The following is a 27,583-nucleotide window of genomic DNA, read 5'->3' on the forward strand; positions in this document are numbered from 1 at the left end:
TTTCCCTCAAACTCATTGGGGAAAGGGTGTTAATAATGAAAGAACTTGAATGTCCACACTTTATGCTGCCGTATTTTTTTTCTCTTTAAGTAAATGTCAGTGGTCGTCATACATCCCCAGAAATCATTTAAAATGATGCATGCTGGATAAGGCTCAGAAATGCTAAAAAGGCAGGAGAGAATATATATACACTGTGTATATATATATACACATATATATATATATATATATATATATATATATATACACACACAAAAAGACAAGCTAAAATACATCATTGTAGGGTATGAGTGTAAAATCTGTGGGTCTGAAGTTTTATATAGTTTATAAAAAGTTATCTGTAAATTTATTAATGGATAAATGAATCTGTGTGCAAAAACTGTAGGTATACATATACAAAGTCAGGTACACTCAAACTTGCAGGCATCAGAAAACGGGGGGGAAAATAACACAAAATAACTGCATAACCTTTATAAAAACATCCATAGAACTGAACATGGATACACAGTACATAAAATAATTTCTGAAACAAAGAAAAAATTAGTTTACAGGGAAGGTTTAAATAAACTTTTTTTTTATATATAGCCTAGGAAGACTATAAAAAAGAAAAAATAAGAGCAACATTCTTCAGTGCAATAAGCAGTTAACTTAAACCAATGCAAAATCCTTCTGGTCTCTTTTTGTAGTACTTAACAAAAGAATATCGTAATACATACATATATACGAGTGTGCGTGTGTATAATATACAGCTCTGGCAAAAAAAAAATTAAGAGATCACTGCAAAATGTTCAGTTTGTCTGATTTTTCTCTTTATAAGTATATTATTGAGTAAAATATAAATTGCTCTTTTAGACTATAAACTACTGACAACATAACATGCCTTCGAATTTCCAAGCACTAAATTTTGTATTTTTTTTTCTAAAAATGAGAAATAGTCAAAATTAAAAGAACCAGTGCTTTCAGACCTCAAACAATGCTAAGAAAACAAGTTCATAATCAACAATACTAATGTTTTAACTCAGGAACAGTTCATAAATCAATATTTTGTGGAATAACCATGATTTTTAACCCCTTAGTGACAGAGCCAGTTTGCAACTTAATGACCAGGCCAATTTTTACAATTCTGACCACTGTCATTTTATGAGGTTATAACTCTGGAACGCTTTAATGGATCCCGCTGATTCTGAGACTGTTTTTTCGTGACATACTGTACTTCATGTTAGTGGTAAAATTTCTTCGATAAGTCGTGTTTATGAAAAAAACGGAAAAATGGCAAAAATTTTGAAAATTTTGCAATTTCAAAACTTTAAAATTTTTATGCCCTTAAATCAGAGATGTGTCACACAAATTTCTTAATAAATAACATTTCCCACATGTCTACTTTACATCACCCCAATTTTGGAAGCAAATTTTTTTTTGTTAGGAAGTTATAAGGGTTAAAAGTTGAGCAGCGATTTCTCATTTTTACAACAAAATTTACAAAACCATTTTTTTTTTTTTTTTTTTTTTTAGGGACCACATCATATTTAAAGTCATTTTGAGGGGTGTACATGACAGAAAATACCCAAAAGTGGCACCATTCTAAAAACTAGACCCCTCAAGGTGCTCAAAAACCACATTCAAGAAGTTTATTAACCCTTTATGTGCTTCACAGGAAGTAAAGCAATGTGGAAGGAAAAAATTAACATTTAACTTTTTTTGCAAAAAAATTTACTTCAGAACCAATTTTTTTTATTTTCACAAGTGTTAAAAGAGAAAATCAACCACAAAATTTGTTGTACAATTTCTCCTGAATACGCTGATACCCTATATGTGGGGGTAAACCACTTTTTCAGCACACGGCAGAGCTCGCAAGGGATGGAGCGCCGTTTGACTTTTTCAACGCAGAATTGGCTGGAATTGAGATCGGATGCCATGTTGTGCTCGGAGAGCCCTTAATGTGCCTAAACAGTGGAAACCTCCAACAAGTGACCCCATTTTGGAAACTAGACCCATTAAGGAACTTAACTAGATGTGTGGTGAGCACTTTGAACCTTCAAGTGCTTCACAGAAGATTATAACGTAGAGCCGTGAAAATAAAAAATCATTTTTTTTTCCACAAAAATGATCTTTTCGCCCGGGTAACAGGAGAAATCATACCCCCACAGTTGTTGTGAGATTTGTCCTGATTACACTGATACCCCATATGTGGGGGTCAACCACTGTTTTGGGAGCATGGGAGAGCTTGGAAGGGAAGGAGCGCCGCTTTGGAATGCAGACTTTGATGGAATGGTCTGTGGGCGTCATGTTGCATTTGCAGAGCCCCTGATGGGCCTAAACAGTGGAAACACCCCACAAGTGACACCATTTTGGAAATTAGACCCCCCAAGGAGCTTATCTAGATGTGTGGTGAGCACTTTGAACCCCCAAGCGCTTCACAGAAGTTCATAAACGCAGAGCCGTGAAAATAAAGTCTTTTTTATTTCCACAAAATTGATTTTTTTAGACCCCCAGAGTTGGTAAATAGTGGAAACCCCTCGATTCTTGCTCCAACCCTAACCACAACACACCCCTAACCCTAATCCCAACCCTAACCCTAAATCATAATTCTAACCCTAATCCTAGCCCTAATGGAAAACTGAAAAAAAAAATATTTTCTTTATTTCGTTATGCTGGCCTAACTAAGGGGGTGATAAACGGGGGGGGGGGGGGGGGGGGGGTATGTACCATTTTTTTTTTTTGACCACTATGATAGTTTATCATAGTGATCAAAATGAATGGAATCTGCCAGCCGGAGCCGGCAGATTCCCGGCGGGCGCACTGCGCATGCGCCCGCCATTTTCTTCCGGATCCAAGATGGCGGCGCCCACCGGAGGACGCCGGACCACCGGGAGGGGACCCTGGACCACGGAGAGGTACCGGGGGGGGGGGGGGTGTTTTGGAATCGGGGACCCTAGTTCTCTCTACTCTGATCACATCAGAGAAAAGAGAAATTTAATGCAAAATCGCGGCTTTTTTTTGCGGTCGCCGTTATAGGGTTAATGACGGCGATCGCAAAAGTGGGGTCGGTAAAAACCGACCGATTCATGTTCTCTGGGGTCTCGGCTACCCCCGGTGAAAATCCGACACTGGGGGGCGCTATTCACTTTCTCCATGACTTAGCGGCGCTGTGGTTTAAGTACACTTAATTACCGCCATTAAAAGGCGTATCGGCGGTCGCTAAGGGGTTAATCACAGCATTCATGCATCTTGGCATGCTTTCCATCAGTCTTTCTCACACTGCTCCTTAAAGCAGTTATTCTTTGTTTGATGGCTTGTGACTATCCATCAATCCTCTTTATTACATTCCAGAGGTATTCAATGGGGTTCAGGTCTGGAGAATGGGCTGCCCATGACAGGGTTTTGATGTGGTGGTCTTTTAATTTTTGCCAGAGCTGTATATACACAATCTCTCAGTTTCACCATGACGTGTACTAGAGAGCACTGACAAAACACCTGTACAGTGTGCATCTCTGACATATCTGGAAAGTTGTGTTCTTAACAATGGTGCAACTTTTGCAAAGTATAAAATGAAAGGCTTATAAAAACAAAACAAAAATATAGGAGAAAGACAGAACAAGACCATTATTTCTCTTCACAAGACTTGTATGGTATCATATGTAAGAAAACAAAATAAAATGGACACTTGTCAAGCACGTCTAAAAGTTGCATTGCAGTTAAACAATACTGTGAGGCATTTGGGAAGGGTTGTGCCCTTCAGGTTTCTAGTTTTTACTGCACCATGGTATTGATATCAGCATTCCAAAACGCACATGGGAATCACAAAAATATTCTCTATGCCAAACTTCTATTTGTATCAAACAGACCATGACCATATACATTGGGTGCTAAAACGCAAGTTAAGAGGGTAAGCCTCCTGGTTTGACCTTAAGGCATAATATATGAAATCCAGACTCTTGAAATGTATATTCCTTTAGTGTTGTAGACCCTGTTAGTGTTAATGGTTCTGGTGCATTCTGGTAACGCTTGTTGTGACAGTAATGCTCTTTGTGACTTGTGCAATTCCCATGCAGCTGGTCGCTGCTGCTTGTCCATATTATCAGTGCAGTGCGTGACCCACAAAGTGGCTGGAAAGACCACCGACTGCTTTCTGCTCAGTTCAATGCTCGCTGTTTTATCGTGTGGAAGATCCAGTCCACTTTTGTTGTCCAGCCACCATGATGGGCGTCATTCATCTGTTTCATGAAATATTCCAGCGCTTCCTGTTCAGTTTTGTCCAGTGCCAGTGTCTTCCTAATGTAAGCAATGTCATCAAAAGATTGCAGTTCAGGCATGCCAGAGCCAAGCATCATCGAAAATAGATTGATGAACAGATTGGCGTGCTGACGAATGGCCAAATAAGCTTTGTAACACATCTCCTGAAACCTAAAAGGAGAAGACATATTGTGAGTCAAGGATTTCTAATAGCTTAAATATTACTAGAAAAATAAAAACATCATTGGAAGAGGAGAACTGTGACTTGTGACCACCAAAGAAGTGCTCATTGCCCAATGGGACAATTACTAAATGGCTTCATTAACCCACTTTGTGACAACTGCACCTACCAGTACAATTGCGATACAATAGACTACTTTAGGTGACAGATCATTTTACATGGCTCAGGAAAATATGAAATAAAAAAAATCCTTTAAAATCTAGTTGTGAGACTGCTTAAAGTTATATGGTATTACATAAGTGGCAGTGACAGGGTTTATTTTAAGTTCTTTAAAATTGAAGGCCTTATCCCATGGTCTGACCCTTCTCTTTCCTGCCGATAGGCTGCTTGAAGTGCCTACAAAGATCCAGCCAGTGCCACTTTCCTCTGTATTGGACTCTGTACGTTTAATCGAGACTATGATTAGTATTGGACCTCAGTCAAGGTGCAGTCATCAGATCTCAACTTCCAAGATATGATCTGGCTTTCATATTTCCTTTTAAAAGACATCATTCACTGAGGAATTTCTATTGGATATACATTTTGGGAGAGTCAAGTCATGCAGCAAAAAATGCCCAGTCTGAACATATTCCCAATATCTTTTTTTCTAAAGCTCATCATACCTTTCAAAGTCCCTGGTCTTTGTGCACTCCTGAATTCCCTTACTGATCACAATTAAAAAGTCCTGGGTTAAGACAAATGGTACCCGTTCTCGCTTGTAACCAAATTTTTTCTTCTTGTGGTCCAGAAAGTGCCCAAAATCTATGTGAAATAGCTGACCAAAAAAGAAAAAAAAAAGCGTTAACACAGGGAAATGCTAGTATGTGACGAACAAATACCAATTGTAACTTTTTAAAAAGGTATGCCACTACTAATTTAACCCCCCTTCATTTGTCTGAACTCTTCCTAACACACACTTTCCTAATACACTTTCATTACATGCCCTGCTCCTGTAAGCTCATCTCTGGGTCATATATCTTTGTTTTGATTCTGGTTCTGCAACTTATCTGTGGACAAGAATCGGACGAAAACAGCAGGGCATGTCACTGGTGGGGACGGGGGTACGTCTCGATGAGTGATAGAAGTCTGAGCATGCATGCTCAGATCAGACTTCAAAGCAGCATTCAAACAGAGGAACAGAGGGGAGAGTGATGTGCCGTCCTTTCAACTGACAAGCCCTGAAATGTGCTGTTTGTTATTAGAAAGTATATCACAGGGCTCATCAGCTGAATGCACAGCACTTCAAAGCATCGGCAGAGTCAATCAGCACCATGTATGAATGAGCACACATCAGGCTTTACTCTCCTCTGCCTGAATGCTGCTTTGAAGTGCCGTGCCTTCAGCTGTCAAGCCAGGATATACTCTCTAATGCACATAGCAGAGCTTGTCAGGTGAACGGACAGCACTTCACAGCAGCATTCAAGCAGAGAGGAGAGTGAAGTCTGATTTGAGCATGCATACTCAAGTTGCTGTAACTCACCAAGAAGTAGCCCCATCCTCACCAGTGACGTGCCCTACTCACTTTGTCCGATTACTGTCCCCAAATAAGAAGTAGCAGGGTCAGAATCAAAAACAGAATGATAAATCACCCACAGAGAGACGAGCTTACAGGAGCAGGGCAGGTAATAAATTGTATTAGAAAACTGTTAGTTAGGAAGTGTTAGGACAAATGAAAGGAGTTAAATTAGAAATTTAATAGCTCTTACGTATCTATGCTCTGCATTAACACAACCCAACTTAGAACAGTTAGAACCAAAAAACCACACAACATAACCAGAAGTTATGGGGTGATAAAATGAAAAAAGTAAACATACATTAGGTTGCAACATACTTGCCCATCTTCTTTCACCATAATGTTACTGTTGTGGCGATCACCTATTCCAAGGATAAAGGTGGCAACACAGTACCCAGCACATGATCGTGTGAATAAGTCAATGGCAGCATCATACCTAAGAGAAAAAAAAAAGATGCAGATCGGGTAAAGGCTTAATAAAAATTTTCATTACTAAATTCGATGTAACTCTTTGGATATGAAGTGGCTACATGTCACATTCTTAATAAAGCTTCTTGCACATTAAAGTTTTTAGAATCTCTTCTTGCACATGAAAGTATTTAGGATCTATACAAAATAGATCCCAAATAAGACAACCTTGACCATATGGTACCTCACCGTGCCTTTGCGCAGAACAAGCTTTATGGATCCTCCAACATGCACAAGATATTTTCACCCCCATTGCTTATTGCTTTTTGGGGAGATTACAATGAGTCACCGAGGAACCTCACTTCTTCACTGAGTAAAATAGGAGAAACTGTGCTAGTAATATCAGCAGGTAATTATTTGCTACAGGACGGATCTCAGCTAACAGGTAAATATAGAGCAAGGGTTCCCAACTTGTAATTTGGGGACCATATATGGTCCGTGGGCCTGTGATGTACTAAGCTGGCAGAAAGCTGCAAGCCACACATTCGCAGTAGGTCTAGCAAACAGTTATAAAAAACAGGTCTCCAAATGGTGAGTTTTGTAAGCAGCCCCACACAGAAAAGCAGAAGAGCAGAGTTGGATCCGCATATACTGGCCTTGGAATAGAACAATGGGAGTGTTGGATGCGAGAATAGCAAAGGTGGGAATCTTCTGGATGTAAGTATCTTGCCTCGGTGTGATCTCTATGGGGAAGCTTTGGCTGATAATATACTGGTAATGGGGTTCCTGGGTGTCAATACTGCATTTTTCATGTTTTGCTGCCTCACAACCCGGAACTTGCGTTTTTAATTTTTGAACAGTTGATGTAAATAACACGCCTACAACTGTGAACATTTGTTTTTCTTTTTATTATGAAGCAAACAACAAATAGGACAAAATAACTGAAAATTTCAGTGTGTATAAGTATTCACCTCCTAAAGTCAGTACTTTATAGTAGGTCCTCCTTTTGCTTCAATTACAACTACAAGTCGCTTTGGATAAGTCTCTATAAGCTTTCCACATCTTGCAACTAGGATTATTGCATGTTCCTCAAGGCAAAACTGCTCCAGCTCCTTAATGTTAGATGGCTTTCTCTGGTAAAAAGCAATCTTCAAGTCTGACCACAGAGTCTCAATTGGATTATGGTCTGGGCTTTGACTAGGCAATGAAAATATTTACACGTTTCCCCTTAAACCACTCAAGTGTTACTTTAGCAGCATGCTTTGAGTCATTGTCTTGTTAGAAAGTGAACCACCATCCCAGTCTGAAAATTACTGACAAACAATGTTTTGCTCAAGAATATCCCTGTATTTCGCACCATCCATCTTCCCCTCAACAATTTTCCCTGTCACCAAAAAAGATCTCCATAGCATGATGCTGCCACCATCATGTTTCACTGTGGGGAATGTGTTCTTGAGGTAATGAGCTGTGTTTGTTTTGCGCCAGACATATTGTTTAGCACGGTGGCCAAAAAGTTAAATTTTGGTCTTTTCTGACCATAGCACCTTCCACCATACATCTCTCACATGTCTTTTGGCAAACTCAAAACGATCCTTACAATTTTTGTGTGTAAGTAAATTTTTTTCTGCCCATTCTTACATAAAGGCCACCTCTATGGAGTGTATGGCTTATTGTGGTTTCATGGAGAGGTACTCCAGTCTCTGCTTGGGAACTCGGCAGATTCTTCAGGGTTAACTTTGGCTTTTATGCTGCCTCTCTGATTAATGCTCTCTTTGCTTGGGCTTAGAGTTTTGGTGGGATGCCCTCACTCGGCAGATTGTAATACCATGTGCTTTAAATCTGTGGATAATGGATTTAATGGTGCTCTGGGGAATCCTCACACTGCTCTTCAGTCCTGATGCACGTGCTGCCAAGATGGCACTGACCAGCAGAAAGGATGTGAGTAAACAAGAAACGAGGAGTTGCAGAAAGAGGCACTGTGGAAATTGCAGCTTCAGAACATGAAAGTATATAATAACAATGGCCAATAGATGGCACGGGACCCGTTGAAGCACTTGAATAGCGCGAAACGGCCGTTGTCAGCTTTTTTGCACTCTGTATGTTACCATCCCGACCTGACATGTAATTTATGTGTCAATAAATTTTGAAGATTTATCCTGTAGAGTGCGACCGTTTTCCTACATGGATTTCAAGTAATGATTACTTCGAGATCAAGCACCCGGGATCCTTGGTTGTTGGTCTTCTGCCTGCCGTACATCCCCAGCACGTTCACACTAACAGCGGTGCTGTCCACGTTTTCTTTTGTGGTTACATAAACTCCAATATAGGCCTAATGAAAGATTTGGAGCCACCCTGCTTTGCAGCTTTCACATCTACTTTGTGCATCTTACTATCTTCACTTGGAAAGGTTTGTGATAGAAGTCCTATAGGCCATGTTTCTTTCCACCTTCTGGCCTTTCAAGAGGACAAGATCTACTTACAAGCTCGGTTTAACTTGCTGCCATTTTCTTCATCCTTAGAGGAGAGTAAAGTACTCTCTTTTCCATCTACTCCAAAAACGCTTGGACAGATGCTTTACATGTTCCAAATGGGTTAGGAACAGTTCCAAGTTTCTGAGTGAGGAGAGTTGCTGGAGCATGGACAGTACTAGTTTCTGGATCCATAGATAAAAGAAAAAAGAGGTCTTTAGTTCACAATAGCAAATACTTCAGCTAAGAAAGTGGTCAAGGTCTCGTAAGGCTTGAAAGGTTTGAGTCAATCATGGACTCCAATATTCTACGAGTGATGGCTATTATTTCCCATAATCAGCCCATATGGGAAGAGTGAGGAAGGTTGAAGACCCACGAACAACTATTATTTGCCATGAAATCCTGGACTGGTGTTCAATTCAATTGTAATTCTTCACAGGTACCTAAGAAGTTTGTTCCACAATCAGATCTCAATTGCTTTACTGGTCCTCTGATCATCAGGAATCATATTAAGGTGTTGATAGAATCCATGGATTCCTTCAGTTTCATTACTTCTATGTCTGTCGCTCGTACACTCATGCATGTGAATAACACTGCCCATCTTTTGCGCTCTGCATGTTCGCCTGTGGTTCAACATGCACAGACTTCTCATGGGCCAAAACCGTCCAAACCAATACAGGTAAATGGTGGCTCTGTGCTTTTCCTATCAGCAGGTAAATCATACATCAGTTGCTGTAGTTTTCCCCTGGTCTTGCAACACTGAACACAATGATAAATTACATGGGAAACCTGAATCTTTGCTTCCACAATCTAAAGGCACGCAGCTCTTAAAAGCACCTTCAGTGAAATGTCTGCCCTGATGTTTGATCTTTTCGTGGTAATGACGTATCATTAGAGTGGTGATCTTGCAAGCCAGGAATAATTAAAGGGTTCTTTTCTGCATCCTCCAACTTGGCCTTGTTTAAATGACCACTGACCCTCAGTAAACCCTTATTGTCAATTGCTGGATTTAAGTCGACGATGGGGCTGTTTTTATTAACATCTTTGATTTACGTATACATTCCAGTTTCTTGTGAAAAACATTCTGCTGCACAATACATATAACTCAGAGCAATGTCTTCTGTAGAGAGAGGATCTTGACTTGCGTACCACCCGCAACAATCAGCGTTACTGTTCTTATTGCAATATCATTGTACAATGTGGACTAAACTTGCAATGGCGTGAACAAACAATGTCCACCTGGAAATGCGATCACAACCAAGTCCAAAGAGAAGGTTTCCTTGGACCATAGAAGAGGTTGCTGACATAAGGAAGGATCTCGGGGTCAATGTCTGGATCCTTAAAGCAGAAACTATCTTCATTGGTAGTCTCTTTAAACTGTTCATGAAGGAGCTCCGGTCCTATTAAAAAAGAATTAGCGAAAACACAGACACTGGACTAGTAGCAAGGTCAGCAAGGTTAAGATGGGAAGGAACATACTGCCATTGTTTAGATTTAGAAGATTTCATGATCCTTTCAACACAGTTACTCATAGACAAGTTTTTTCTGGTTGCATATGTAACCCAGAACAACCTGGTTGTCTGTGAAGAAACTCGTGTAATCCACGTGAAAAGCCAGTTCTCTATGTATGAAGTCTGAGATCTCTATGCCTAGAATAGATCCACAGAGTTCAAGTCTAGGTATAGTGTGCTCAGGTTTAGGAGCCCATTTAGCTTTCCCAAATAGAAATTCAACATGAGATTCAGTGTTAAGAGTATATAACCTTCAAATATCCAGCAGCTGCAATAGCTTCAGTACAGGCGTTAGAGAATATATGGATCTATTTCCTTTGACTCATAGCAAGAGATGCCAAGGTGTGACGTTGTATGTGGATCCTATCCAAGGCACATAAGAGATTCACTCCAGCACCTTCACTTTAGTTGTTTTTCAGCAGGCAGTGGTACTTCCAGTTCTTAATAGACTCAAAGGTGTCTTAGCAGAAGCTTGCCTTGTATAGTTTGGAGTGCAACAAATCCGAGTGGATCATAGCCCGTTCAGTGCTGGCAGAACCAGATGCTTTGTAAACGTTTTTCCTGTGCAACTAACCTGAAAGCCAAAAGGAGTCCTTCCACAAGTTCCAACTTAAGCCCAGACTTCCCTGTACTGCTGGATTCTCTGAGCCTAGATTCAAGTCCCTGAATTCTGCAGCATGATCATTAGGGTGAAAAGCTTTCATGACAACAGCACTGTTTGAGGCATTTTATGCAATCTCAGATGAGCCTTAGAAAGCATTCTTTGCATCTGTTCGCATATCTATGGCTTCTTCCGCTGAGGGCATGGATTGAGTCAGTCATCCACATAGAAGTCCTTTTCAACAAATTGTTGGGCGTCATTTCTGTACTCCAATTCGCCATCTGACACTGTCCTACGTAGGTCATATGTAGATACTGTAGTTGAAGGACTGTTTCTGCACATGTGCACTTTCATGTGGTATTCAACCATTTACTTGTTGGTGTCGTCATTGTCTCGGTGCCATAGAAACCGGAGATAATTTTTTGATCTTGATGCAAGACGAGACAATGGAATATTTGTTCAATGTCAGCAGTAATAGCGACTGGCTCCTTTCTGAATCTTATGAGCACTCCCACCAGGTTATTAAGGTCAGGTCGGGACCAGTGAGAACATCGTTCAGAGATAAACCATGATGCTTGGCGATTAAATCTAATAGCACTCTGATTTGCTTTTTTGGATGATATACTCCAAAAGGAAGGGAAATACCAGCATTCTTCATTCTCTTGCAAGGGTGGAGCTGACTCTGCTGCATCATTGTGAAATAACTTATCCATAAAGGCTACAAAATGGTCCTTCATTTCAGGCTTGTTTCTTAATGTTAGCTGCACTGAGATGAACCTGGATAAAACTTGTTCTCGGTTGGTAGGAAGCTTGGCTCTTGCAGCCTTGAAAGATAAGGGAGCAACCCAGCGATCAGACTCATTCTTGAAGACTACACTGTTCATTATTTTATTAAACTCCTGGTCATCTATGGATACAGCCATTTTGCTGTCATCTTACTTTGTATGAAACACTGTTCTCCCTAAGTAGTCACCATAGGGAGTAGGAATGGTGTCAAACTCTTGGAGGTCAGAGAACCTTTCACTACACAGTGATTACAGCATGGCTTAAAGTGAGTTTTGTGATCATTTTGGAGTACTGAAGTTTTAAAGCAGTAGTCTTCGAATGCCATGTGACTCTTATCCAAACATACATGTCCACAATTACCTAGCCTAGATCAAGTCTTTGGGTATATGGAGCATCATCTGTGTCGTTTCATTGTTGACACACATTGTGGACCTTCAGAATGTCCCTCCCAAGTAGGATTAGAATATCAGTATTCGTGTCCAGAGGAATTTTGTTAGGTGCCTCAAGTCAAGATGATTAAGAGCGGCTTCTAGAGTGGGAATGTCTTCCCTGTTATCAGCTATCTGGTCATATTCAATTAAGGTAGGCAACAGCATGTGCATGCTTGATTGAAGAGACAATGTACCCGGAGGCTCTCCTACCAGAAGTCACAACACAAACAGAGCAGGTGTTGGGCTTTGCAAGAGACCTGTTGCTTTGCTCACCTATAAATGCAAACATTCGGGAGGTCTTGCAACGTTGTCCTTCTGGATAGACCTTGACCAGACATACCTTGGCACAGCATTTAGGAACAGTCTCTTCTCTACATACTTCAATACATGAGAACGAAACAGTGGTTGCAGTTGGACCAGGAGCTTGTGGCTTTCCACCATGTTTTTGAGCAGGGTTGGATGCTAGGGAAGGTTGTGAAGTGTGCGGAGCTGGTATGGGATGCATAGACCTAACGGGTTTGTCACTACTGCATTCAGTGCACTTAATGACAGCCTTACAGTCCTTAAGCAATGTGATCTGAGGAGGCAAAACACAACATATCCAAAGTTCCTTGAGAGTGAGTATCTGTGTTCCAGCAAAGTCATTGCCTGGAGTCCACAACATTCCTTAAGTGGGTGTGGCTTTTTGTGGATAGGGAACATACAGTTGCTGTCCATAACTTTAGGAGTAACAGCATTTGATTTAGTGAAGGAGGGTGCAGTAAGTAAAAAGTTAAGTCTCTCTCATGGATACTGAAACGTTTGGTAGTAATGTTATCATACCTTGCAGTTGCAGAAACTTGTTGAGCAGATTCAGTGAAGTCAGGATCATTCTTCTTCCGAGCTTGATCACTGGCGGGCCTGGAAAAATGCAAAAAATGAGGAAATGACACATTATGCTCTCTTTTATACCTTGAGCCGTGATCTGCTCATATTTCCTGCATGCTGTATGGCAACTTGGACACTACTGGATTCATGCTATGAGCAGTGTCAAGGTAAATCAGTCATGAAAGACAAGGGTCTAATTATGACAATTCTATTTCCTTTAGCAGGCTGCTTAGATCTTGAAGTTTCTAATTTTCTTTGTTAGCTATCTTTGGGAAGGTTTGCAGTCTATTAAAATAAGGCACTTTCTATGGCTTTTGAGGTTTGTTCCAATCTCTCCCATGCTACAATAAGAATTGCATCTGAATGGTCCACATGAACTGCTCTTATGGTCTTGATGCACGCTGCTAATTCGGGGCTTAACCAGTTAACAAGCAAATCCAGTTATTCCTTGGCGGGGAGGTCTTGGATTAGTGCATGAAAAGTTGACTTCTAAGCTCTATAGTTCTTGGCATGATCAGCAAAGTTTGAGAGACTGATGTTTAGCAACTCCCTACGAATCATGTACAGACAGTTACAGGATTAACTTGTGGTATCCCTGGGGAATATAAGTTCTCTGACTTATATGACTGCAACGTATCAGGACAAAATGATGCGGAATCGGGGTTAAGATGCTGTTTAATCTCTAGAGGGTCTGCTGGCTGTGGCCTAAATTGTGGGTTAGTGCTGGAAGTTATCTTGTCAGTAATCGGCGGTGACATTCCTTTCCTTACGGGTACATCGATGTGGTAGTTTGGAGGGGGCGCTGGTACAGATAATGTCTTAGCACGTAGTCAGTAGTGCAATCAGCTGGGTCTTCCATTTCTGGAATGAGGCAATCCACATCAGCATCTTGACCTAGTGCTTGCTCAAGAACTTTCAGTTTATTGAAGCCTGTTGCTTCTTCCCTTTCTGCTTGGAATATTTTTAATTGGGTCACCATCTTGTTTTTTGGGGGTTTCCAACTCTGCTTCCTGCCTTTTTAATTGGGCTTCTGTGTCAGCTACCTGCTTTTTAATTGTTCTTCCAACTAATTTCTTTGGACTTTCATCTATGCTTCCTTCCTAGCAAAGGAGCTTCTAACTGCAGCTTCTCTGCAGTCATGTAGACTTGCAGTAGCTTGTCAGACAATATTGACCTCCTAGAGTGAGATGACCTAGAAAATTGAGATGTGATTTTGGTCGATGTTGTACAATGTGTCCTAACCTCTTGCAGGTGTGAGATGTGGAGTTCTGCCTTATCCAGGGCATCTCATACTAATGCGGTCTTTTCTTGAAGAGGAGTATCTTTCTGCCAGATCTACTGTGGCATCATCCACGTAACAAATCATCATATGCGGCAGATAAATGATTCAATGTGGCTGTTAAAACTGCTACGTCACTGTTACAGCATAAAAAAAGCTAAAAAGCTGCTATATAGTGATCTACTCGGCCCCACATATAGGTTGTCACAGAACTCATCTCTAGTCTCAAAGTTCTCTCTGACATTTGGTGTAGGTTTGGTTATACGTTTCGGACATAAGCCATGTTCTGCAGTAAGTGTGGACTCTGCTTCTGGTGCATCTGTTATCGGGAACATGATGCGCTTGCCTCGAAGAGGGATCCCTGGAGCTTTTTGTGGACATGCCTTAGCCAAGATGGCAGTCAGTTATAGACTTGCTATCAGATAATGCATATGCACACAGACACTGTAGGTTTAGGTCTCCTGTTAGTATTCTGCCACCGATGTGGATGTGAGCACGGATCTCTGTACAAGAAATTGCAGATAGCAGTCCTCGTTACTCTTTCCTCCTATGCTTGACCACCTGCACGTAGTTAATCCATGAAGGACAATGCAGTGATAAACTTTATCCAATTTTATTCACAATACCTTGGTGAGATGAGATAAGATGTCAGGGAAGATGAAGATGAGGTCGAATATGGGAGGATAGAGAATAAAGTTAACAAGAGAATCCTGTCATGGGTAGAGAGAAGCGAACTTGTTCAGAAAACGTTCACCAATCTCAAATTCAGCATGAACGTAGCACACTCGGATTTGTGGTTGCCTTCACAAGCATTTTTACTCAAAGTCGGCAAATCATCATGTTTCCACTAATGCTTTTGTTATAACTTTGGCTAGAATAGTGGTGCTGTATGATGAGTGGGGGTATGGGGGCGGGGGGGGGGTGACGAGATGGATGACGGGAGAGGGTATTGAGAGGAGAGGCACGCTCTTTTTTTTTCCTCCCTTATCTTTGTGTGTGCTGATTCCGGCAGTCAATCAGGGTGCAGATATAATTCACAATGTCATGACACAATGTCTTCTGTGATTGGCTGCTTAAGTCATATGTCCCAGGCCATATAAAAAGCAGATATCTTATTTTGCTGGTGCCATTGGCACTGTGCAGATAGGTTGCTCCTGTGCTAGTGCTGCTGCAGAAAGTGAACTTGCCAGTTACTAGATAGGATCCTGTCCTAGGTGAAATCAATCTTCCAGAATCAAACTAGATTGTGCAAAAAATGTGGCTCAGGAGGCACCATTTGCTACTCCAAATCGTTTGTGACAAAACGGTTTCAGTGGCAAAATCAGAAGGCCAGATTTCCACTTAAAAATTGTTAGGTCTAAAATTGGGGTGTAGCCACGAGGTCCAATTAGCTAATCCAAATAGTTTGGGATAATAGTCTGGTACACGGACCAGACCTAATATCATAATTAAAATCTTTTGTGCCAATTATGTGCTTCCGCCACCAGACATTTCATAATCCAAATCGTTTGGGATAATTCTGTGGTGTAGCCACACTATATCAGCCAATAATTACTGATTATTAATTTAGTCATAGGTGACTGACAGGTCTGGGACTAGGGTTGTTAAACAGCTGGTTAAAAGAGCTGAAGAGTACATACAACACGAGTGCGAAAAAGCAAGGTCGAGTTGGAAGGGGGACTAGGCTTGGTGATCGATGTGTATGTGGGTTAGGTGTTAATGTTCATGAAAGCTCACGTGAACAAACACAGTCTCGTCCTATCCAAAGACTGGCCAGCTACTCGCCTTGCAGATGAGGCTCAGAAAAAGCATGTGCTCCAGTGGATGGCAAGCGATGCATCAAGTGGCCTCTCCTCCTCTTCCTACATCTTAACATCACACAGTACAATCCTCAGAGGTGGCACCTCAATCACTTGTTTCCCACCCACGTCACAAATTTGCAAATGCCCAACTGATTGTGGGGAACCACAGATGGGCCATTCAGCAGAGCTGTTCACACATTCTATTTCATGGGCATCAAAGGTTTGCTCCAAAGAATCCCAGAATCCAGAGGGGGAAATCATCTGCACCGATGCCCAAAATTTTTGCATGTTGGATCTGGGGCCGGACACAGTAGGGTCTGAGCAGAATCCAGACCCTCATCACCAGGCGTTAGCCACCGGGGGTGCAGGTGATCCTGATGAGACTCATACTAGAGGCGCACACGGACTGTACTGTGGTGTTGGCGCAAGAAGAGGAGGAGGGTGACTTAGAGTTAGGAGTATGAGAAAAGAGAGAATGACGCTGAGGTTGTAGTTCCCACAGGTACACAGCTGAGGAGGAGGAAGACTAGGATGGTTCGCTGCAGCTCCCCGCACAGAGACGAAGTAAATGAAATACAACAAGCACTGCATCCTCAGCCACAACTCTGGCTGTGGCCAGCAACGGTCGCGAGTGTGCAGTTTGCAGGGGTAGCAAGGGTTGCTATAACGTAACAAATTAGCCTGGGAATCTCACTGCATTAAAATGCAGACTAGCGGGCCTCGCCAACCACCGGCTGTCCCATTCACCACATTTGATGCTTCTTCCTCCTCCGTCACTGTGCCAAGTGTTCTTACACAGGTTTCCGGACTCAGAAAATTCACTTGTTTACCCCCCCTAAAGTCATGGTGAATGAGAGCCCGTCAGCTGTTATGGAAGTGGACAAGACTGCTGTTTTTGGGTCGCCTAGCACAACACATTTCTCAATCCACCATAACATCTCCGCCTGCACCTCACTCACAGTCCAGCAGTTAGTCCAGTACTCCACCCTCTCTCAGCACAGCAGCCAGCCCTTGGTCCCGCAATTGTGGTCACATAAAAGAAGGTTTCCTCCTACACATGCCACAGTGAAGAGCTTGAACGCAATCATCTACAATGTGCTGGCCACAGAAATGCTGCCGTTCCGCTGGTGAATACAAACAGTTGCAGAAAGTTGATGGACATCGAAGTCTCCCAGTACCAGTTGTCTAGCTGCCATTACTTCTCTATGAAAGCTGTGCCTGTGTTACACCAGCATGGCGCCATCAATATCACGTGTTCCGTGAAAAAATTCTAGGTCTCACTGATTGGGCACTGGGTGACTCTGGTGGCTGTGGGGGCAGGCGGTCTAGGGGCTGCTCCACAAGTGTTTGACTCCCCAAGGCTTGTGAGACAAACCTCTATATCTAACACTTCCTCCACTGCTTCTGGCTTTGCTACCTCCCTGTAGGGTCTCCTGCACCTCCGTACTGCTCATCACAATCAGGCAGTGTTTAAATTAATATGCCTTGGAGATCACAGTCCAGTCACACAGCTCAAAAGTTGTGGACAGCTATCCTGGGCGAGTTAGAGCAATGCTTTTCTCCACTGAACCTGGAGCCAGGGAAGGCCTTGTGTGCAAAAACGGTGAAAACCTAGTGGCAGCCCTACACTGGGACATCCTCACACACATGCCTTGCATGGCACAAATCCTCAACCTGGTGGTACAGCAATTTCTCTGCCACTATCCTGGCCTGATTTTGTTGGTGTAAAAAGCGCAGCCGCTGTGAGTACACTTCCCGCAGGTCAACTTGTACCGCTACAGAGGTCTTTCGGCCTATCGGTTAACCGTTTGATTTGCGATATTCGAACACAGTGGAATTCCACTCCGCACATGTTGCAGAAACTGTGGCAGCAGAGACAAGCCCTGGTGCAGTATGTCCTTTTGCATAGCCTGGGTCAACAAAGTACTGTTGTGGTGCAAATCAGTCTCAAAATGGCCACTAAGATGGTTAGCGCTGATGCTGCAGTCATCAGCATAACAATTGTGGTCATCTACATGCTTGAGCACACTATGAATAGTCTGCGAGAGGAGGTGGTGGTCCCAGAGGAAGAGGTGGAAGCAGGGTGTGGAAGGGATAACAATATCTCAAATTTCCAGACTGTCGTTAGACAGGCGGGTGCCATGGGAGGGTGGATTACAGCAACCAAGGGGAGCTCATGGTACCAAACCATTAGTGAAGGGTGCAGGAGCCGAGGAACAAATGGAGAACAAGGTGATTGACGCGCAACTGTCAGGAGATGAAGATAATGATTCCCTCTATTTTGTCCGTGGTTGGTGGGCGGGGAAAGAGGAAGCAAGCTTGAGTGTTACCCAGTCACCAACACATCATGGACTTGGACCTCATGGAAGCACCTGATCAATAAGCTCCATCTTGCTGCACTCTCTTCAACATGATGCCCATATTCTTAGGGTTAGAAATAGTCCTGACTGATGGGTTGCCACTCTATTAGAGCTACGGTACAAGAGTTAATTTAGCCAGATGCTTCCCCTCCTCGAAAGAGACGTGCGCATGCTGGAGTATCGAAACACGCTAGTAGACAATCTTAACAGTGGTTTTCCCCAAGAACGCAGTGAAATACACAGTGTGCATCCCAGTTCTAAACGTCCAACCTCGGGAATGTCAAGGAGTTATCGGAAAAACATTAGCAGCAGAAGTGTAAGTGGAATAAGCAATTTCTGTGAGTTTCTAGACCAGACTGTGCACCAGCAGAACAGAGTAGAAGTCTGACAAGTTGTGAACGACTAGAGGATGGGGCAGGAGTATCTGGAGCTCAATATCAATGCCATTGGGGGATTGACCATTTTGGTCTTCATAAATGCAAGAGTGGCCTGAGCTCGCCTGTCACGGCTTGGAGGTTTTGTCATGCCCAGCAGCCAGCGTTCTCTCAGAACATGTCTTCATTGTTGCTTGTGGTGCCCTGACAGAAAAGAGCATCCGGCTGTCCCCTGAAAGTGTAGACCGCCTAACTTTGATCAAAATGAACAAGTCAAGGAACTCCAATGACTTTTGCACCCCAGTCGCAGACTAGGCAAATAAGGCGATGGTGTAGTTTTTAATGTCATGCATTGATCTCATGTTATTAAAGTCTGTGCCATCTTTGTGGTGTCTTCTGTGCCTCCTGTTGCTACTGCTGCTGATGTTACAATGTTTTTTTTTTTTTTTAAATGTGGAGGCTCCAAGTTGGGTCCCTATTTGGTGGGTTGCCTGTGTTATTAGGGCTCCAAGACAGGTGTTACAGCAATATTGATAGTAAAATGTAAGGAATATATGAAAATGATGTTTTTGCCATCTGAGTGTGGCTGGAATTTAAAAAAAAAAAAAAAAATAAAAAAATAAAAAAAAAATGGAGATGTTGCATGAAGTATCAGGTCCACCAGCTAATAAGGCTTACACAGCACCATTAACCACCAGGTCCTCATTGAAACTTCAATTCCAAGCTGTAAATGCTGGCTCAGACCCCGTCTCATGCATGGCCCATGCCTAACTGCTGCACCATTATAAAATTTCTACTGTGGGTAAATTGATGCCACTTTTTCGTTTTGTCTGCCCCCAATTTCAGCTTTTTGAGAAGTCTTTTGCCCCCTCCTGAAGGGGTTGTCTATGCGCTTTGTTTTGGTTCTGTCACGGCTTTACCATCACAGAGAGATGCCAGAAGACTGAAGCATCTGAGCTCTCCTACTCATGCACTGAACAGAAGTGCTTCTCCCTCATATTTAACAGTGCAGGTTTCCTTCAGAAGTGCAGAGGGGGGGGGTAAACTGTTCAGCTTGGAGTCTCTTTAGCTTCCTGTGTGGAGGATCTCAGCTATGAAGTATCAGCCACTTCCGTCTCCTATATATTCTTGCCTTTGGAAATCTGGATCCTATTTCATTTCCCTACCTTTTCTACCCGGTGTTCCCCTCTGTTGCCTGTGAGTGCATATTTGTATGATTGCTAAATTAATTTATTCTTCCTTGTTTCTGTATGTACATATACTATTACTCCTCACTTCCCTGGGAGAGGAGAGATAAGGGCTGATTCAGAGGTACAGAAAGGTATGTGGAAGCAGCATCTTCACCATTAGAAGTAACCTGGGGAGCAGGAATAGATAGTGCACCCCTAGTGTCAGGGACAGGGTAGGAGTCTATTAATTTAAATAGACCTGGCACACACCAAAAAGATTCTGATGCAGAAAGGTGGTTTTAATGAATTGCAGTACATACATACAGACGTTTCGGTCTAGGACCTTCATCAATGTACAATAAGTTGTACTGTGAGCTCTTAGTGACTGGGCTTTAAGGGAGACACCAACACTGCAAGGAGGCACCTGTGGCCGTCCCACGTGGTTCTATATAACAAGTGGACGCAGTATCCACCGCAAATCCACTTGTTATATAGAACCACGTGGGACGGCCGCAGGTGTCTCCTTGCAGTGTTGGTGTCTCCCTTAAAGCCCAGTCACTAAGAGCTCACAGTACAACTTATTGTACATTGATGAAGGTCCTAGACCGAAACGTCTGTATGTATGTACTGCAATTCATTAAAACCACCTTTCTGCATCAGAATCTTTTTGGTGTGTGCCAAGTCTATTTAAATTGAAGTTCACGGATTGGGATCCTACTTGTGCACCACCTCCGTTTACCAGGGTTGTGCCAACGGTTTTGTTCTAATAGGGTAGGAGTCTATGGCCCAGGGTTATCTGCCAACAGAATCGTGACAAATCCTCTCTTAAGTCCTGATGCACGTGCTGCCAAGATGGCACTAACCAGAAAGAAAGGATGTGAGGAAACAAGATAGGAGGAGTTGCAGAAAGAGGCATTGTGGGAATTACAGCTTCAGAACATGAAGGCACATAACAAGAGTCAGTAGATGTCAGCAAAGAACAACAAACACTATCATATCTATATATGATAAATGAATGAAATAAGACATAACATTAGCCAAAGGTCCCTGTGATGGCTGAAAGTCTTTGCAGATGAGCTGAACAAAAGATATATACTGACAGACCATGGGACACTTAGATTGCACACAGGTGGACTTCCTTTCACTAAGCATGTGACTTACGAAGGTAACTGCTTGCACTAGAAATTTTTAGGGGCTTCATAGCAAAATGGGTGGATACATATGCACATGCCAAATTTTCGTTATTTGAACCCATAAATTTAATTTATGCCTATATTTTTCTCAATTCACCGACTATTGAGTGCTGATGCATCACATAAATGGGATTACAAAAAATATTTAAACACGTTGAAATGTAACGAAATAGGTAAAAAGCTAAACGGGGTGAAAACTTTCGCAAGCCATTGTAAACAGACTCATAATGTGTTTCACAACCCTCTAACAAGGTAAAAAAAAAAAGTTGGGGACCACTTATGTAGGGAGTAACTCTGCCTGCCTCTGCTAAGACAAATGATGACCGAAAAGGTCCACAATATCCCAGGTCCCTCCTTTCAGCAGTGGCCGCTGCGTGCTTGTAAGCATGTGGAGCAAATTCTGTGTGGTTACCTACCTTGATAAATTGGCTTACCTAGCTACTCGAGACCAATTTTAAAGTTCTTATCAAAAACATGTATACAAGACAAATTAGAAATTAGCGTGGAAAAATGGAACTCACGTTTCCGACTTGTTTTTATCCCTGAGCCACTGATGTAACGTATGGCTGTTGAACTGCAGAGCACCTTTTAATCCTCCTTTACATTGAATTTGCATAATAGTATGAGAACATCTGACCACTTCAATCAGTCCTACGCAATCTCCTATAGAGAGGCACCCATAGGGAAGCATCCTGAAAGAGAATATGGTATTTACACAGTGACCATTAAATGCAGGATTCCCTTTGGTATTGCAGGGACATGGTTCTGCTTCCTCATTTTAGAGCAGTGTAGTCCAAAATACCATAATATTTTGCCGACATGATTACATTTCCTGCTTCTCTGGGGGGGTACCAACTGTGGAGGTGCTGATTTTACATAGCAATGAGTGGTACATGGAGCAGATGTGAGCAGGGTTAGGAGTAAGCAAATGTCAGCATGCTGTTAGTTAGCTGAATAGAATGAATATAATTTACCATTTTTAATAAATCGTACATTTGACAATACTGGTAAATTATTCGCCAATGCATTCTAATGGGTATTCGATCACTCAAATTGGCAAAATGCAAATTGGCTGAAAAAAAATACAACCTTTTCGACGGCCGAAATGTCAAATTATTCTTTATCAGCCATGTAATAAGAGGACATTATAAAGTACATCAAGGAGACAGCTGCCTGCAAAGGATTAATCTAAGTACAGCGGCATGTAAACGTTTGGGCACCCCTGGTTAAAATTACTGTTATTCTGAACAGTTAACCAAGCTGAAGATGAAATAATCTCTAAAAGGCCTTAAGTTAAAGATGACACATTTCCTTTGTATTTTAGGCAAAGAGAGTCATTTTTTTCCATTTTAACAGTCACAAAAAAGAAAATGAGCCAATGCAAACGTTTGGGCACCCTTGGAGAGTTGTGTGCTCAGATAACTTGCACCAAGGTTTCAGACATTAGTCTGTTAAGCGGGAGTCACACACAGCAATCTCGCTAGCGATATCGCTGCTGAGTCACAACTTTTGTGACGTAACAGCAAACTCACCAGTGAGATCGCTGTGTGTGACAGCGATCAGCGCCCCCTGCCGGTATCGCTGATCGCTGTATGAAACCTCTGGACATTTTTTTGGTCGCTGGGCTCCCGCTGTCCAGCACGCATCGCTGCGTGTGACAGACGGGAGACCAGCGATCAGCTGTAAAAAATAGAATTAAAATAAAAAATATTGTTATTCTCACCTTCCGACGTCCCGCGCAGCATTCCTCTCTCCACGCTCCGGTCCCAGTGATCCTTTGCACGAATGACCGCGAGACTTCGCGCTCCCGCGAGACCGTGACTCTCGCGGTCATTCTCGCAAAGGATTACTGGGACCGGAGCGTGGAGAGAGGAATGCTGCGCGGGACGTCGGAAGGTGAGAATAATATTTTTTATTTTAATTCTATTTTATACAGGGATGGCAAGCGATGCCGGGTGCTCGGCATCGCTGTGCTGATCGCTGGTGAAGCTGTCTGTGTGACAGCTCACCAGCGATCACATAGCGACTTAACAGCGATCCTGACACCTTGATATCGGTGTAAGTCGCTATGTGTGACTCCAGCTTTAGGGTTATGGCTTGTTCACTATCATCGTTAGGAAAGGCCAGATGATGCAAATTTCCCAGCTTTATAAAAACCCGTCCTCCTCTAACCTTGAGCCAAAAAACAGCAGCCATGGGTTCTTCTAAGCCAGGGGTCCCCAACCTGTAGCTCGGGAGCTACATGTGGCTCGCGGTCTCATGAATTGTGGCTCGTGACTGTCAGCCAGCTTGGTGCATTAGGTCCAAGTCTAGCAAACAGGTATGAAGAGTACATCTCAAAATAGTCAATTTTTGCGTAGACCTGCACAGAAGTGCAGATCTGGATGCATTTTACTGGTCTTAAGGGTTTAGAGATGTTTTAGGTAAGGTACGCCGGATGATACTACCTGTTAGAGGAGGTGCTCAAAGCTGGATGTGACAATGTGTTGGGAGTCTTTGATGGGAGAATACTGAATAGGGTATTGAGGGAACCCCTGGATCTCAGTGTACTGCTTTGGGGGCTTTGGTTTACACTACTTGAAGGGGGGTGGGAGCTGAATGTGGCTTGCGACCCTATCTCTAAGCTGAATGGGGCTCTCAAGGTCAAAAAGGTTGGGAACCACTATTCTAAGCAGATCTCAAAATAAAAATGGTGGAGGGCCCACAAAACAAGAGAAGGCTATAAAAAGATAGCAAAGTGTTTTCAAGTTGCCCTTTCTTCAGTTTGAAATGTAATTAAGAAATGGCAATTAGCAGGAAGAGTGAAGGTCAAGATAAGGTCTGGAAGAAAATTTAAGTGAGAGCTGCTAGTAGGATTGCTAGGAGAGGCAATTCAGAACCTCTGATTGACTGTAAAAGAAAGATTTAGCAGACTCTAGAGTTGTGGTCCATTGTTCTACCATTCAGAGGCACTTGCAGAAATATGGCCTTCATAGAAGAGTCATAAGAAGAAAACCTCTCCTCACCATAAAATTCAGCCATAAAATTCAGCCTAAGTACATTTAAACAAGCCTGATGCATTTTGGAAACAAGACCTTTGGATCAATGATGTTAAAAATAGAACTCCTTGGCCACAATGATCAAAAGGTTTGTGTGCAGAAAAAAAGGGAACAGAATTTCAGGAAAAGAACATCTTGCCAACCATTAAAGGGAACCTGTCACCCCCCCCCTCCCCCAGGGCGTTTTTCAGTTAAAGAGCAACCTTCAGCAGCACTAAGGCTGCATTCTGTGAAGGTGGCTCTTCTTTTTATGACCCCTAGTAACGCTGAAATAATCGACTTTTATAAATAGCTCCTCATACCTGTAATGTGTCCCATAGGTATGGTGTATCCCCCTGTATCAGTCGCCTACCATCCGTCCATAATACCTGTCCTGTGTCTCGGCACCGCCCACCATCCGTCCATCATGATGCCCCTGTGCATCGCTGCATCCTCCTGTTTTGAATGCCGGGGCATGCGCTGTGACAAGAGTTCTCGGGCATGCGCAGTGCGCACTGCCCGAGAACCAACATCAGGCTATTGTGCCTGCGTGTTGCGGAGGCCCCAGCCCCGCAGTGTGAATATATCATAACATACTGCGGGGCGGGATCTGTGTCCTCCACAATATTTTTTAAAGAACTATTTTTCTATGACGTTGTCCAATAAAGTTTTATCCAATTTTAGCAGCTTCGCCACGATCTGGAGATTTTTCTTTTTTGTATCTTTAACTTTAGGCCTGTTAGAGATCATTTCATGAAAGAATTAATCCAGAATTTAATATGATGTATACAGACTGTACCCTGCCATCTACCACCATCGCACTCTAGTCAATACGTCCATTTATCTATTCTTCCTACAGGTACGTGACCCAGCTTTCCACACTGACTTTCCCATATCTCATCTTCTTGCAACCACTTGGCATGCTTTTCAACTAACCCCTACAACACCCCCAATATTATTTATGACCTGGTTTCCACTGACTTGATCATATGCATCTGGGTCACTCTTAATTATGTGACCAAGATGAGTACAGACCACTCCCCCTCTGCTTTACACCTGAATGCAGTTTCTAGCAAATGTATTGCAAACCATAAGGGTACATCTCCACGGGACATAGTCAGCGCTTTGCACGGAGCGGAAACCCCGCTCCACCCAAAGCGCCACCCCCTTCTGTACGTGCGGTGATTCCGGATGTGTTCATAGAACACATCCGGAATCGCCGCACCCTATACATAGGACTGTGTTATTTACCTTGCGTAGATGGAGCGTTGCCGCAAGGTAAACAGACATGCTGAGGTCTAAAAAGACGTGCCGCATGTCTGGAAACTCAGGGCCGCCGGATGCGTGTTTGCACACATAGTGGAGACAGGGATTTCATAAAATCCCATCCACTATGCTGTAACATCTGGATGCTGCGGCTGTACGCAGTGTTTAATCCGCAGCTAATCCGGATGTAATCCGGCCCGTGGAAACATACCCTTAGTCAGCCAAGATGTCAGTCTGCCCAGTGCATCACATACAGTAAGTGTATCATAGAAGTAAGTGGAGCTATGAAAGAATTAATCCAGAATTTAACCAGAAGGGAACTGAAGGTAACTGGTTAGTCACTAAAAATGTTTCTGTTTTCACTCTAACCCCTACAATCCTTCACTTTATAATAACCCCTACACCTCCTCACCACATTCCCCCAGTCGTTTCTACCTACCATCCACGCTGTATCACAAATTTTTGTAAACTCTCTAACCTTATACCCATTCGCCCAGCCCCTGCTTCCCCCAGTCCCACTAACAGGAGCTCTATGAAACGCTCGCTCTGTCTGCAACAAACTTTCATACATCCATGATCTTTTCATTACTAACAAACTTTCCTTCCTCACCATCACTGAAACCTGGCTCACCCCTTCTGACACAGCCTTTCCAGCTGCACTTTTGTATGGTGGATTCCACCTTTCCCACACCCCAGCCCCAACAGCAAGCATGGCAGAGGAGTTGGTTTTCTCCTGTCAGATAACTGCTCCTTCATCCACATCCCACTGCCACCCTGTTACCCTCCCTTCCTTTGAGGTGCACTCGGTGCACATCTAATCCCCCACCAACCTCCAACTGGCTGTCATTTACCGCCCCCCCAGAGCCAGCCACCACATTCTTCGACCACTTCAACACCTGGCTACCTCATTTCCTCCCCGCTGACATCCCCACTATCAATCATTGGTGACTTCAACATCCTGATTGACACTTCCAACTCATCTGTCAATAAACTTCTCTCACTTTATCCTTTCGCCTTCAATGGTCTTCTGCAGCCACTCACTGGACCTCATCTTCACCTGTCTCTACTCCCTATCTAACAGCTCTAACTCACCTTTACCTCTTTCTGACCACAACCTGCTTACACTCTTTTCCCTCTCCTGGTCCACAATCTTCACCTCACAAACTTGCACACCCTTGCAGAAATCTTAAACACCTTGATCTACACTGACTCTCTGAATTCCTTCTCCCTCTTACAGACATAAGTTCCCTACACAATGCGAATCCCGCTGCCGCTTTATGGAACACCATAATAGCTGCAGCTCTTGATTCGGTCGCCCCTCTCACACATACCAAAGCTTGCAAACTCAACAGATGACCCTGAGCGGAGATGGAAAAGATCACATTCCAATGAGAACTTCATCGCATTCACTACTTTCAAGGCCACACGTGCCACAGCAAAACAAACCTACTTCTCATCTCTCATATCCTCCCTGTCTCACAAACCTAAACAGCTATTCAACACCTTTAATTCTCTCCTCTGTCCCCCAGTATCTCCTGCTCCTCCACTCATCTCAGCTGAAGACTTTGCCTCATTATTCAAGCAGAAGATTGATAACAGAGAAAGCTTTGGCCTACAACCCCCTCAACCCCTCTTCCTAACTACTCAGCCCTCCTCCTCCAAAACCAGCTTCTCCACCATTATAGAAGACCAACTTTTACCCTACTTTCGAGATCACATCTCATCACCTAGGCACTTGACCAGATGCCATCACACTTAATCCCAAACCTCTAACCAGGTCCAGATGAATTACACCCCAGAGTACTGAAGGAGATAGCAGAAGAAATTTTTGAACCCCTCTCCATAATCTGAAAATTCTTGGAGAACAGGAGAAGTGCCAGAAGACTAGAGAAGAGCAAATGTTGTTCCTATCTTCAAAAAGGGGAAGAAGGTGGACCCAGGCAACTATAGGCCGGTGAGTCTGACTTCTATACCAGGAAAGATCTTTGAACAAATTATTAAACAACATGTATGTCAGTACCTGGATAAGAATGAAGTGATTAAACAGAGTCAGCATGGGTTTGTAACTAATAAGTCATGTCAGAC

At 42.9% G+C, this 27,583-nt stretch overlaps 1 protein-coding gene across 5 annotated transcripts in view; it reads right to left on the bottom strand.

Moving 5' to 3' along the window:
• Positions 1-3,656: 3,656 nt before the first annotated feature.
• Positions 3,657-27,583, bottom strand: part of PIK3CA (phosphatidylinositol-4,5-bisphosphate 3-kinase catalytic subunit alpha) — a 112,049-nt gene continuing 88,122 nt past the window's right edge. For 4 of the 5 annotated variants that reach the window (XM_073578803.1, XM_073578802.1, XM_073578801.1 and 1 more), the window contains 5 exons: positions 21,737-21,907; positions 12,994-13,071; positions 6,285-6,402; positions 5,077-5,228; positions 3,657-4,404 (listed from right to left, as the gene is read on the bottom strand). In XM_073578803.1, the coding sequence (XP_073434904.1) occupies positions 4,134-4,404; positions 5,077-5,228; positions 6,285-6,402; positions 12,994-13,071; positions 21,737-21,907 (790 nt within the window). In that variant the 3' untranslated portion in view covers positions 3,657-4,133. The remainder of the gene's footprint in view (positions 4,405-5,076; positions 5,229-6,284; positions 6,403-12,993; positions 13,072-21,736; positions 21,908-27,583) is intronic. The other variant, XM_073578804.1, reaches the window with a different exon arrangement.

This window comes from Dendrobates tinctorius, unplaced genomic scaffold (assembly GCF_039654945.1).
Source record: "Dendrobates tinctorius isolate UK_male_01 unplaced genomic scaffold, ASM3965494v1 ptg000060l, whole genome shotgun sequence".
Taxonomy (NCBI): domain Eukaryota; kingdom Metazoa; phylum Chordata; class Amphibia; order Anura; family Dendrobatidae; genus Dendrobates; species Dendrobates tinctorius.